Source organism: Pelodiscus sinensis, chromosome 2, assembly GCF_052426305.1.
Source record: "Pelodiscus sinensis isolate ZL-2025 chromosome 2, ASM5242630v1, whole genome shotgun sequence".
Taxonomy (NCBI): domain Eukaryota; kingdom Metazoa; phylum Chordata; order Testudines; family Trionychidae; genus Pelodiscus; species Pelodiscus sinensis.
Window position 1 is genome coordinate 178,457,153 of NC_143053.1, and position 13,121 is coordinate 178,470,273.

The window sequence follows — 13,121 nt, forward strand, 5'->3', positions numbered from 1 at the left end:
ATCAGTCTTCTGCTCTTCATGATTCAATTCCCATGCATACTATGCAGACCCCCACTAATTCTACAGCATCTGCCTCCATTAGGGTTTTACAAATGGCACCAACTGATCTCCCCTTTTCCACAAAACATGCTTTACCAGCCTAGGTCTGTTAGTGCTATCAGAAAAAGAAGAGATTTTTTGCTGTATTCATTAGCAATGGGGCAGAAGAAACATGGGGTGGAGTCCACAGTTGGGTGCTTATCTGTTGTACACAGCTGCTCCTTGATGAGGTTCAAAACCCTGGCCTAATATGGAAATAAAGCAAAGGGAAAAGTAGCAGGTCAAAATGTTTCTGAAGCACAAAGCCATCTTCAGGATACTGAAAGACCATTCTAAAGACCCCTTACTTCATGCTGTGCATATCTAAAACTAAGACCTGTGATAGGAAGGCTAAGGAGAAGAAAAACTTTGAACTGGCACAGTATAAACAAGGCTATCATAGGTTTCAACAGTACCTTGTATTCACTATATGAATTCTAAAGCCATTATTTTTATTAGGGATGTAAAAGAGTAGTCGATTATTCGACTATCTGATAAGCCTAGCCTAGGCTTATCGGGTAGTCGAGTTGACTACTCACATTTCCCTTCCCCCCTTGCTGCCTCTATATCAGAGGTGATTTGGACTCCAGACTCTCAGCTTCCCTAGTTGGTGACCTAAATTGTCAATCCATTAGCTGAACCTGGTAAGTAAACCGTATTTAAAAGTAGGCTTACCATATCCTACAAACAGCAATGATATGCACATTATATATCAAAGAGAGCAGCTGACAACTAATAAAAAGAATGACTAGTTGAAGAATTACAGTAAAATATAAAAGACCCATTACATTCTTTGAGGTAGCAAATTAGCTACTGGGGCTCCTTGAACTCCTACCCCAACCCTGTGACTGAGCAGCAGCATGGGGAAAGAACCCAACTCCCTGGCATCCATGCCAGGTGTGGCTACAAGGGAAGCTCCCCTGAACTCCCAACCCATTCCCAGGCAGGCAGGGTGGCAGGTCCTCCAACTCCCAGCTCTGATAGAGGGCCACAGGGGAAGCCATTATCACTCTCAAGACTGGAGAAGCCAGGAGTAGCAGGGGAAGGCCCCCCCCCCACACACACACACGTAGAGGCTGGGGAGCAGCAGGGGAAGCCCCCACACTGAGACCCCATTGAGGCACTAGTACTGGAAGAGCTCTTGCTATCTGCTGCAGCCTCAGGGCTGAGGGAGTTCTTCCCTTCTCTGGTCTTGGGGCTGCAGTGGGCAGGGTGAGGGAGACTGAATGGGAGGAGGACCCTAGGTGGTGGGGTCACAAAAATAGGGCACACAATGAGGGCAAGATCACAGGTGAAGGTGGTGTGGGAGGGGCTTCCCACTTACTCTAGACCAGGAGGACTCTAGGAAACCTTAATCTACACCTGCATAGTCATTTTACAGTATTAGTACAGCACCAAGCATCGCGAGACCTTCACTGGGGTTTCTAGGTCATAGAATTCACGGTCAGAACAGACCTAGCTAAAGCCAATAGATTTACTGCAATACTACAATTAATTGGGGGGAGGAAGGGATGGGAGGAGGGACTTATCTCTAACTTAATATCTCAACTCCCTTGCTACCAAATGGCCATCTCTTTCCCCATTTTAAATAATTTTATCCCAAATTGTGACTCTGTAAGCTTTCACAATCTAAAGGAGAGTTAAGCTATCTCAGGCTATGTCTAGACTGCTGCTTTTTCTGACAGTTTTGTCGGAAGAGGCTTTTCCGAAATTTGGCCTGTCTACAGTAGGCCAAATTTCGGAAAAACCTCCTCTTCTGGAAGATCCCTTCTTCCTTGTGGCACAAGGAAGATAGGGCTTTCGAAAGAGTGCATTTGCTCTTCCGCAAAAAATGCCAGAAGAGCAGATGTGTTTCCTGGACATGGCTGAGTTTTTCCGGGATACATCTTCTAGGATGATGAACAGCTTAGAAAAACACCTATCAAGGATGATCTAGACATACTTCTGTGAGAGTCCCTTCCAGCCATTCACTTCTATTATATAGAGAAGTGAAGAACCTCAGGCCTGGGGAACGAATATGGCCTTTGGCTTGCTTGGATCCGGCCCGAGGTTCAGGTCCCACCCCCAGCATTGGGGAGCTGGCATAGGTGGTGCTCCAGCCCCCCCTGCTGCCTTACTGCAAGGCTGCAGACTGGGACTTCCTAGGCTGTAACATGCAAGGGGAATATCTTTCTCCTTTTTAAAAAAAATTATGTTGGCTTCTTACTTGTGTTCAGCTCTGGACTGATTTTTCTATGGATCAGTGACCTATAATGCAAAAAAGGTTTCCCACCCGTTACAGAGCACTACCAATTTCATGGCCATGAAAAACTGTGTCTCAGACTGTGAAGTATGCCCTTTCCATGAAATCCTTTTCCCTGTGCTGCTGGGAGCACTCTAGCTAGGGCTTCTAGCTGCTAGACTGAGCCAGACTGCAGAGGGACAGAACTTATCCTTCCCCTACATGGCTGAACTCAGCGGGGAGAGCAGACACACTTCGGCTGTGTCTAGACTGGCAAGTTTTTCCGCAAAAGCAGCTGCAAGGAGCTCAGTGGTTAATGCCTTCATAGCAGTTCTGAAAGCAACACAGAAATGAGGGTGGAAATCCTATGTCCCCTCCTCCCACTTCATGATACCCTTTTGAGTGAGGTCCCCCACCTCTATTATAACAGTTTGAAATTTCATATGTACACATCTGATATCTTGACACTGACTAGTTGTAAAAGCCCCATGACCATGAGATAGACCACAAAGGATTAGGATCATGAATTTGGTAGCCCCCGGCTAGTGCTGAGTTATTCACATGCAGCAGCTCAAAGCAGCAATGCTCCAAGAGGACAGCAGGACTGTCCCTCACAATCATCAAGTGGGTTCTTTTCATAAGAACGTAAGAAAGGCCATACTGGGTCAGACCAAAGGTCCATCCAGCCCAGTATCCTGTCTGCCGACAGTGGCCAATACCAGGTGCCCCAGAGGGAGTGAACCGAACAGGTAATGATCAAGTGATCTCTCTCCTCCCATCCAGCTCCTCCCTCTGACAAACAGAGGCTAGGGACACCATTCCTTACCCATCCTGGCTGAAAGCCATTGATGGACTTAACCGTCATGACTTTATCTAGTTCTCTTTTAAACCCTGTTATAGTCCAAGCCTTCACAACCTCCTCAGGCAAGGAGTTCCACAGGTTGACAGTGCACTGTGTGAAGAACTTCCTGTTATTTGTCCTAAACCTGTTGCCCATTTCATTGGGTACCTGAGCTGCTGGGAGGCAGCTGCTTTGTGTCGTTTCCAAGCTCTTCCCTGCCACAGGGAGGGCCAAGACCCTTGTATGGGGGGGGGGGGGAGCAGGGGTGAGCCGCTGGGGGCGGGGTCTGGGGTCGCAATGGCGGGGGGGGGGGGGGGTGTATCACGTGTCCGCTCTAGGGCCCCAGGCCTGCTCGCGGCTCTCCGAGCCCCGCTCCAGCGCTAAGCCCGGGTCCGCAGCACTTGCAGCTCTGCCGCCTCCTGCCGGGTGCGGCCCAGGGCTCCAAGCCCACGTGACCGTTGCTAAGCGGCGGGCCTTCCTCCCGCTCCGCAGCAACCAGGTGACCTTCGACCCCCTTGCCTCACTTCCGCCTGCGTCGCTGCCGCTCATTGGCCCACTGGGACCTATAAATGAACGTCACTTCCCGCCGCCTCTCTCTTTCTCTCGTCGCGCCCGGCGGGGTCTCCATACGGCGTTGTCACCGGTGAGTTTTGCGGGGCCGGGGGGCCGGCCTGCCTGCGAGGCCGGGAAGTTTCTGGGCCGGTTCCGGGACTGGGAGGAGGCCGCGGTTCTGGAAGCGCCGGGGCCCCCAGAGCTGCTTTCGCGCGGCGGCTCCGTTCCGGCGGCTCCTGCGGCGGGGGGAGGGGCGCGGAGCGGTTGCACGGTCTGTGCGGGGGAGGCCCGGCAGCTGGGGCGACCCCTCCCCCACATGCCGCGTGCGCTCGCCTGGGCCCGCCGCAGCCAATCAAAGGTTTCCCCTGGAACGTTCCTGACGCCTGCTGGCCCCGAGGCCCAGACGTGCTTCGGCGTCGCGCGCATCCCTCGTCCTGCCCGCGACATTCTCTTCTCTCCTCCCTCTTCCCCCCCCCCCCCCTTCAGGAGGAGGCTGCCTGGCCGCGGCGTGCTTCGCTCTGGCGGGAGCGGGGGTCGCTCGCTGCAGCGCGTGCAAGGCGAGTCAGCCCCGAGCCAGTCACGTGGTTGCATATCTAGCGCTCTATAGCTCTTAGTCCCTTCTTGCTGTAGGTGTGGTGTTGCAAACTCAATTAAAATCGCAAACAGCTGTGGCTTTACTAGGCCTCCCCAGAGTAGCAGCCAAGTGCTTTGCCTATTGCTGACTTTATGGGTTGTGCCTTTACGGTGGTGATGAGCTACCAGCTGCTGCTGTGGAGAGTGATGCGTCTGAGAGCAGTGAAAGGGGATAAAACACAAATCTCTGCTCACAGCAGACTTACTGAGCATTGGCGAGCTGGGAGATAAATTGAGACTGGCCTGGGGGGGGGGTGGTACTGCTTTGTAACCGAAGCTTGGAAACAAATAGTTGCATCCTGCTTCTTGATACCAGGGTGGAATGCCTTTGGAAAGGTTGGGATTTTCATTCTCTGGCTCCCGAGGGAGCCTGGCCTAACTGCTCTTGGCCCTAAATGAGGTTCTGCATGAAAAGTCTCTTGTAGCTCCAGTCAGGGGATGCTGATTTAACACAATTGTACAAACTGTTCTTAAAAATTTCCACTTTCTAGGAAATCCCATAGTTACCTAAGTTCATTCTGTAAGTTTTTGGGAGGGTGAACTGATTTGTTGTTCCAGGTTCCCTGTCGTTACTTTGAAAGGGGGAGCTTTAACAATGTCCGGAGGTCTCGATGTCCTGCAGATGAAGGAGGAAGATGTCCTCAAATTCCTTGCTGCAGGGACCCACTTGGGAGGTACCAATCTAGACTTTCAGATGGAACAGTACATCTACAAAAGGAAAAGTGATGGTAAGTACTTAGCAGTGCTCTAGGTCTTAGAATGGATGTTTTAAATTTCCTTTTGATATTTCACATGTTTATTAGTGCAAATCTCATCACTAAAACTTGTTTACTTATCGTGCAGTACAGCGATTTACATAATGTAAGAAGGTATACTCTGCCTAACCTTTTTTAGGTAATGGTTTTTTTTATTAATTTAGGTATTAGTGTAGAATACTCATTACCTGTATCAAGCTGTGGATGCAGCAGTAGTACATTAGGAATGGTAAGAATGAAACCGTACACATACCACTTGTGTTAAACTGAAGCTTGAATTTTACATGTTTCACATTTGAAATTGAAGCAGTCTGTTTTCAGATTTTTACTCTTAACAGACAAGTCCAGAGAACACTAAATGTACAGTGTCCTGAAAATTTCTACAGCTAGCTCTTTTTCCACACTAAGAAAGTGAGTGGCAAATGGCAGCGCTGATTTCTCTTATTGTAGTTTTCTGTACAGTCTCTTTGGTGATGGATTCTAAACCTAGTTGAACAAGTCGTAAAAATAGATAAGCTAAACCTTTTTCTAGCAACTTCTAATATAGCAAATAGCTTGGGAATTTATACTTGTACTAAAAGGTATTGAAGAATGATGCATTACTAAGTTGATCCACATTGTTCTTCAGACATAATCACTTCATTTTCTCCCGAAAAGCAATTTTCCTTATATTTGCAGCTAGGTCCTGCATCATCTTGACACATTTTCCTTTTTATCCAGGGAATAAATTTGAAATATTCCCAGGTAGGGTCTCTTTTATACCCAGAAATCATGGCGTTTTTTCTGTGCCAAGTGTTGGGAATATAAGAAGCTGTGCATGTACAGAATGTTTTCCAGTCCGTTCCAATGTTCTTTGTTGCCTAATTCCTTTTTTATATTGTCTACTTTTAGACAATATCTTAACTGTCATGTTTGTTCACATAAGTACAGAAGGAAAAACAATCCTATCCAGCCCATGTCTGTTTTTGCACATTTCTCAGCAGATTACCACACATTGAAAAGCCAGAATTTTTAAGGAGGAAACTGGCTGTTAGATTGGACAGACTCGAGCCATTCATTTTTGAGACTTAATGTAGGATTGGCACATGTGTGATGAGATTTAATTGTAATTAAGGAATTTAGTAATTTATTGACTTTAAACTGATTTTAATATATTTTGGTTTTTTATAACTTTCCCAGATTGGTAATGGTGTTTGACAGGGTGAAGTAAGAATTGCCAGACAGTTAGGTCATAAGTCTGCTTATCCAGCGTTCTGTTTTTACACAATGGCCAGTGCCAGGTGCTTAATAGGAAACAGAACAGGTATCCCCCTATCACCCATTCTCAGTTTCTGGGTTCATTTAATTTAACATCACTCTCATAATGGACCATAATTTCAATTTGAGCTATTAGGAATATTCTATCCATTCTGATGAAAAAACTTGCTACATTTGCCATCTCACTCTTGCCATTATCACACTTAAGTCATCAGGAATGTCAATGTCATCTTTCATTCAACATATCTAGAGCCTCGTCACTGATTCATTATGTCTGACTGAAAGTTAACTTGCAAAGCATCTTGTAAAACTTGGGTTTGTACATTTTTCTGATTTTGATGGGCACAGTTTTCTCTCAACTTTCATTTCCTGCTTATGGTTTACTTTTGAAACAATCTAGACTAACCTAATTAAGCACAGCCTTCATACTTAATGTGTGTTACCAGAATTTTAGACCTCCACCGATACCTCATGGGGCAAATAAAGACTCGAGTAATCTTTCTCATGCAAATCACTTAATATTCAGTAAGTTGCCTTGGTTGGTTTGTGTTTCTTACTGTATTGTCTCAAATGGTGTGCCATGCTAGCAGGAATGGCTTGACTAGAACTAGTCAAAAAAGGGAAAATGTGTTAGATTTTTAAATCTGTAACTAGATCTTGAAAAAGAATTTCATTTTTTTTTCTCCCAACATTTATTTGTTGACCCAAGAACACTTTTGTCAAATGGGTTAAAATCAAACATCAGAACAGGAAATTTTTGGGTTTTGGTTTGAATAACAATTTTGTGCCTATGTTGAGATGGATTGCTTGTCTTCAGATTGCACACGGTTAAAGCTCAGATGAGGCCAGTTACTGACCAGTGACCTCTGGAGTGTCGGAAGTGTGCTACAGTGAAGTGCATGGCAGGATATTCGCTAACACCAGCAGAGGTGCTCCCTCTATGACTGGGGTTTGATAGTAATCACTGCCACATGCTAGTTAAGTTATTAAAGTGCAGTGCCAATGAGATCTATAGTTGATGGCTATTGTGGATGCTGATAATGCTAGGTATCTACATCATCAATCTGAAGAGGACTTGGGAGAAGCTACTTCTGGCAGCCCGTGCCATTGTTGCCATTGAAAACCCAGCTGATGTGAGCGTCATCTCTTCCAGGAATACTGGACAGGTATGAACCTGACTCTCAGGACACCCAGGACTGCATTTTTTAGAATAGTGCTTACTGCCATGTTTCATGCCATAGCTGTCAGTCTGGCTTAATAAATGGAAGTAGATGCTCTGATATCTGAGCCTTATTTGGATAGACTTCTTCAGTTTGGGGCATGCAAAGCATGAGTGCCCATTTCCAGCAGACTTCACAAGGGTCAAATGTTTACTTTCTGCAGATAAGTTGAGTAGCTTAGTGTGCCTTTCTATTTTTTTTAGAGTGGGGGGAGGAAAGGGGGAGGCAAAATACAACATGTGGACCAATACTCCCCATGGGATCCTCACCAGGCTCCCTGAGTGCCCTGTCCCCATATGCTGCTGAAAGCAGCTCTCTGAATTCTGTAAGCTTGGAGAGGAGGGAGAGACTCGTGCTCTGCTCCATCACAGAACTGTCTTCGCTCCCATTATCTGTTCCTGGCCAATGGGAGATGCCTGTTAGGACAGACATTGCACTAAGTCCCCCACCCCTCTGGGTTTACAACATTTGGAGCTGCATATGATCCCCAGAGCCAATTCAGGGGCATGGAAGGCAAGGATCCTGGCTGAGCCTATCTCTTCGCCCCCAGTTCTTCCCTTTTGACCCCTGCCTACACCCTACCCTCTCCCAGAATCTGCAACCCCCTCCTACACCATTCTTCTAGATCACAGCACCCCCCAGTGCTGCACTCACAATTCAGATGAGCAATGTGAATGGCTAACCTGTAAGCCTCCGCCATACCAATTAACAATTGAGGGCTTGAGCAGATCTGTCTGGCAGTCTTAAGTGGTTAAACATAATATTTAATTGGCTAACTCAGATTTTACATTCAAGTTCCTTGTGTGTACTCCTGCCCCAGGTCACAACACCTTACAGTCCCTCCTACACTCCCAGATCCTGCATCCAGTCTCCTGTCCCAGGTTACAACCCCCTCCTGAACACATACTCCCCAGATTGCACACCCCTTCCTGCATGCTGACACTGTCCTCTAAGCTCCCTTCTGTACCACCCTCCATCCCAGACCCCATACCTCCGTTCAGATTATGGGAGAGTGCAGCCCTTAACTACTTGACAAATTGTTGGAGTGGCCCCCCATCAAACTATTGCCCACCCCTGCTTTAGAACAACGATGATGAATGTGATAGGGCTAGGGGACTGATTAAACTTGGGAGATCAGTCATTGATTCGCTTGTTTTAGTGAGTCGCATTTGATTTTTTTTATTTCTTGATCTTGGGTAAAACCTGCTGTTTCAGACACTCCTGATAGAGGCCTGGTGTGTTCTTTTTTCCAAGTCCCTGGGGAATCTGTCACAATGCACCTCGGCATGGGTTGTTGCTGAATGAGATGGTGTCTCTGGTTTTCCGGCACTGCAGTGTTTTCACATTTCATTTTAATAAATGTTATAGTACCTCCTCTCGCCCTTTAAAACTTGATGCTGCCATGAAGGTAGTTAGGATAATTTGAAGGGTAAATTACTTGCTAGTTTGGACTTACAGCTACTGTTAAATTCTCTGAGCTGGTAGAGGGGCCAAGAATTGTTCAGACTCAGTGCCATTCTTGCATATGTCTAATAGGTAAGCAGAAGAACTTAGTTATGTATGGATTTAGTTGCATACTTAAACTGCATCCTGTTAAAGCTTGGATCTGCCATTAGTTTCTTGCCAATGATCTGGGGTGGCAAGTGTGCTACTGGAAAACAGCATTCCAGGATTTTTGCTAACACCAAAAGAGGGTCTGTGTGACTGGAGTTTGATGGCAGTCACTTCCATATAGCAGTGTAGATGAGATCTTATAGGCTTAAAGAATTGTTTCAATAAACTAGATTCTGAGTTTGGAACACTCAGATTTCCTTTGTTTCCAGAGTTCTGGACTGTCTGCTTGCTTACCTGGCATAAGGTTTTACTCCTTTGCTTCAATCATGCAGAGCTGTGATAATTGACTGCTGCTCCAGTTTGTTTCATGGCATGGGAGTTCAGCTGCAGACAGTGGAATTAAGATAGAAAGAGAAATTTTAAACAATGAGTAGTCTAGCAGCACCTTAAAGACAGACAAAACATGTAGATGGCGGTTTGAGCTTTTGTGGGTGCAACCCACTTCACCTGAATGGAGTTATTAAAGAGCCAGTTTCAAAATAAATAGTGGATGGAGGGGGGAGAGGAGTCAGTTAGTGTTCATGCTATATATGAAGCTGTTAGAGAAGGTGCAAATTCTTAAGTACCCATTGTTTGGTTTTTAAGTAATGAGGATGTGGAAGGTAGTGTGCTAGCCAGGTAATGTCTTTATTCATGCTTTTTTGATGGGTCCCAAACTTGTAAATGAACCTAAGTTCCAAGGCTTCCCTGTGTATTTGGCTTGTGGCACTTGCCTGAAACAACACTGACTTAGAGATCCATTAATGGGTGCCCAGGCAGGTTAAAATGTTCTCCCAACAGGTTTGTGTTGCCTTTTTGGATATCTGATTTGTGTCCATTAATTCTTTCCCATAGAGACTGTCCAGTTTGGCCAACATACATGGTATGGATCACAGTGGATGTGTAGTTAAATGAGCCTCTAGAAAGAGGGTCATTCAGAAATACGTAATCTGCTTTGGTTTTCACAGGATGGGGACAGATTCTCAATCCAGCTGTTGAATTCTGGTTTTGTTTTTATTCCTTTGGGTAGCGCGCTGTTCTGAAGTTTGCTGCGGCCACTGGCTCTACACCAATTGCTGGGCGTTTTACCCCTGGTACCTTCACAAATCAAATCCAGGCTGCCTTCCGTGAGCCACGCCTTTTGGTAGTTACAGATCCCCGGGCAGATCATCAGCCATTGACTGAGGCATCTTACGTTAACATCCCAACCATTGCGCTGTGCAACACAGACTCCCCACTGCGCTATGTGGATATTGCTATCCCATGCAATAATAAGGTAATTACCCTGCTCTGGTATTCAGTGCTTTTCCCTTCATAGCTCACTCTAGAACAGCGATTCCCAAACTTTTCAGCATCATGCCCCCTCCCAAAAAGAAGCAGCAAAACTTAGGGTGGGATTGATGGGAGTGTGGCTGGGTTGCCTTGTTCCCCCCTGGAGTTTCTTCATGCCCCCAGTTTGGGAACCCATGTTCTAGATCCATGAGGACTAGAAGGTTACAGGCATTTGGTAAGAAGCCGTTAAAGCCTTTTGGCACAGGGTGGGAGGAGTGGGTGTGAAGGAGGGGACTGAACTCTGCACACAGTTAGAGCTTGGAGCTGAGGTCAGTTTCTGGCCAATGAACTCGCAAGTGTAGGACGTGTGCTACAGTAACCATGGCAGGATTTTTCGCTAACGCCACAAGGGCCTTTGTGGTCCAATGAGTGGAGTTTGATAGTGATTCTTGCAACATCTCTTAAATGTGAGATAAGTGAAGCATTAAGACATGTCTTCCATCTGATGGAGTTGCTCTGGAAGATCTCTGTACTTCTCTAGAATTGCCCCAGGCCTTAAGGGAACAGGCACACAGGATGTTGGTTAGATCTTTAACTCTGCTATGTTCATACTACAAACCTAAATCACCCTGTATACAAGTGTGTGCTCTAAATTATATCTGAGGTTAGTCTTTCCTACTTATGTCTTTTTAATTACCCCATAAGCATACCAATCATTTCTATTAATCTTTGAATATTTTGGGGTGTTGGTATGACATCTAACCAGAGGACGCTTGTCTCGCTGATCTATGTACAGTCCGTCCGGGGAGTTAGCAATTGATCTCATTCTAACATCTTCCAAAAATAGTGTAAGTGCTTCTACAATCATGGACTTTCTACTGTTGATTTGCATTATCTTTACCTTGCATGTAATGGACTTGAGAATTGTTTAGTGGTAGGGAAAATAAGCATGACCTCCTTTAAGAGGTTTGGATTTAGTGTGCTTTCAAGATTTCAGCTATGTACCCTTTCTAAAAGACTAGTTTTGAGCCATGAACTAGACACCAGTTTGTGTTTCAGGGAGCCCATTCAGTGGGTCTGATGTGGTGGATGCTTGCTCGTGAGGTCCTGCGCATGCGTGGTACCATCTCCCGTGAACACCCGTGGGAGGTCATGCCTGATCTTTACTTCTACAGAGATCCTGAGGAGGTAAAAATGTGTGGATTGGTTGGGAGTGCGCATTATAGGGGAGCGGTATGGAGACAGCCTTACGGATTACATGAGCACAGTTTCTTTGGAATAGAATCTATAAAATAGTTATAACCTCACTTTTACCTTCAGTTAGTGCAAGTTAGCTAATGTAGGAAGCTTTCCTGCTGAGATTTTTTTAATCTTCTCTCTGGTAGATTGAGAAGGAGGAGCAGGCTGCTGCAGAAAAGGCAGTTACCAAGGAGGAATTCCAGGGTGAATGGACAGCCCCAGCACCTGAGTTCACTGCAGCTGCTGCTGCTGCTACTGCACCTCCTCCTCAGCCTGAGGTTGCAGACTGGTCTGAGGGGGTGCAGGTACCATCTGTGCCAATCCAGCAGTTCCCAACTGGTGAGTTTTGAGAAATGTCTAAAGGAAGAGCTGATGGCAGAAGTAAAAGTTTTTATTGGGGGTGGGGGAGTTTGAAGAAGCAACTTGGTGATTCTCAATTGTATGGAACTTTAGAGATGCTCATAGAGCTAACCATGTGTATGGAGTGAGTTTCCTTACATTCTCGTTTAGTTTTGGGTAGAGATTTAAAATGTATAAATAAACTAACATGAAATGTAACACATCTAACTGAGCCGCATGGTGTAAACATCACTGACATCCCTAGTTTTCGGTGTGGTTTGTATTTGCCAGACACTTGCTGCAGATGTCTCCTGGCCAGCATGGCCGTGTATTGAAGGATTTTGTATATTAATCTAGGAGATTTGTATAAGTTAACCTAACAGCTTAAAACTTTGGTTCATTGTCACTTAATAGTCACAGTACATTCTTTCAAATGGGACAGAAGAACAGTCGACTACAAGTGTTCTTGTCTGTTCAGATGCATAATTAAATATGTATGGTACTAGTTAATGGTGCACATGGGGCAAGTACAATTGCTGTAGATGTTCCTGACAGGCGTCTTGTTGTTTCAGAGGATTGGAGTGCCCAGCCTGCCACTGAAGACTGGTCTGCAGCTCCCACAGCACAGGCCACTGAGTGGGTTGGGACTACCACTGAATGGTCTTAACTTCCATACAAGTACAGCGAAAGACACAAATAAAAGATCTGTTTCATACATCTTACGTTTCTGGTTCTCCTTTCTAGTAACTCTATATTGATGGCTTCTAAATCTGAATTGGCTACTTTTGTATATACTTTTGTATACTTTAGATATAGGCAAATTTGATATGGGCATTTACCTTTGGCATCCCAATCTTGGCAGCCTATACATTTCCCTCTGTAAAGTCTTATTGTGCTTTTTCAGAGACAGATGTGTTAAAGGGGGGAAAAACTGTTGGACACTAAAACATTTAACATTTCTTATAAATTTGAACCTTTTTTCAGTAAAATCTGAATTTCTGTGCCGTGTAAGTAGACTCCCTACAGTCTTCACTGCTTAGAAAATAATCTTATTCTAAGTAAAAATTGATAATGCTGGGGCAGCGACTACATATGTTCCTGTAAAGAAAAATCTAAACTTC

The 13,121-nt window shown here is 45.4% G+C and overlaps 1 protein-coding gene and 2 non-coding genes across 3 annotated transcripts; all 3 read left to right on the forward strand.

The window, feature by feature from the left end:
* The first annotated feature begins 3,626 nt into the window (after window positions 1-3,626).
* Window positions 3,627-12,717, forward strand: RPSA (ribosomal protein SA). The gene is made up of 7 exons (XM_006121762.5): window positions 3,627-3,783; window positions 4,884-5,053; window positions 7,385-7,503; window positions 10,181-10,426; window positions 11,482-11,610; window positions 11,808-12,000; window positions 12,573-12,717. Exons 1-7 carry the CDS (start codon window positions 3,710-3,712, stop codon window positions 12,665-12,667), a joined length of 1,026 nt encoding a protein of 341 aa, XP_006121824.1. The 5' UTR covers window positions 3,627-3,709; the 3' UTR covers window positions 12,668-12,717.
* On the forward strand, window positions 7,155-7,312 carry LOC112545561 (small nucleolar RNA SNORA62/SNORA6 family). Its single transcript, XR_003089067.3, has one exon. It is a non-coding gene; the product is annotated as a small nucleolar RNA SNORA62/SNORA6 family (small nucleolar RNA).
* LOC112545560 (small nucleolar RNA SNORA62/SNORA6 family) lies at window positions 10,723-10,882 on the forward strand. The gene has a single exon (XR_003089066.3). It is a non-coding gene; the product is annotated as a small nucleolar RNA SNORA62/SNORA6 family (small nucleolar RNA).
* Window positions 12,718-13,121: the final 404 nt, after the last annotated feature.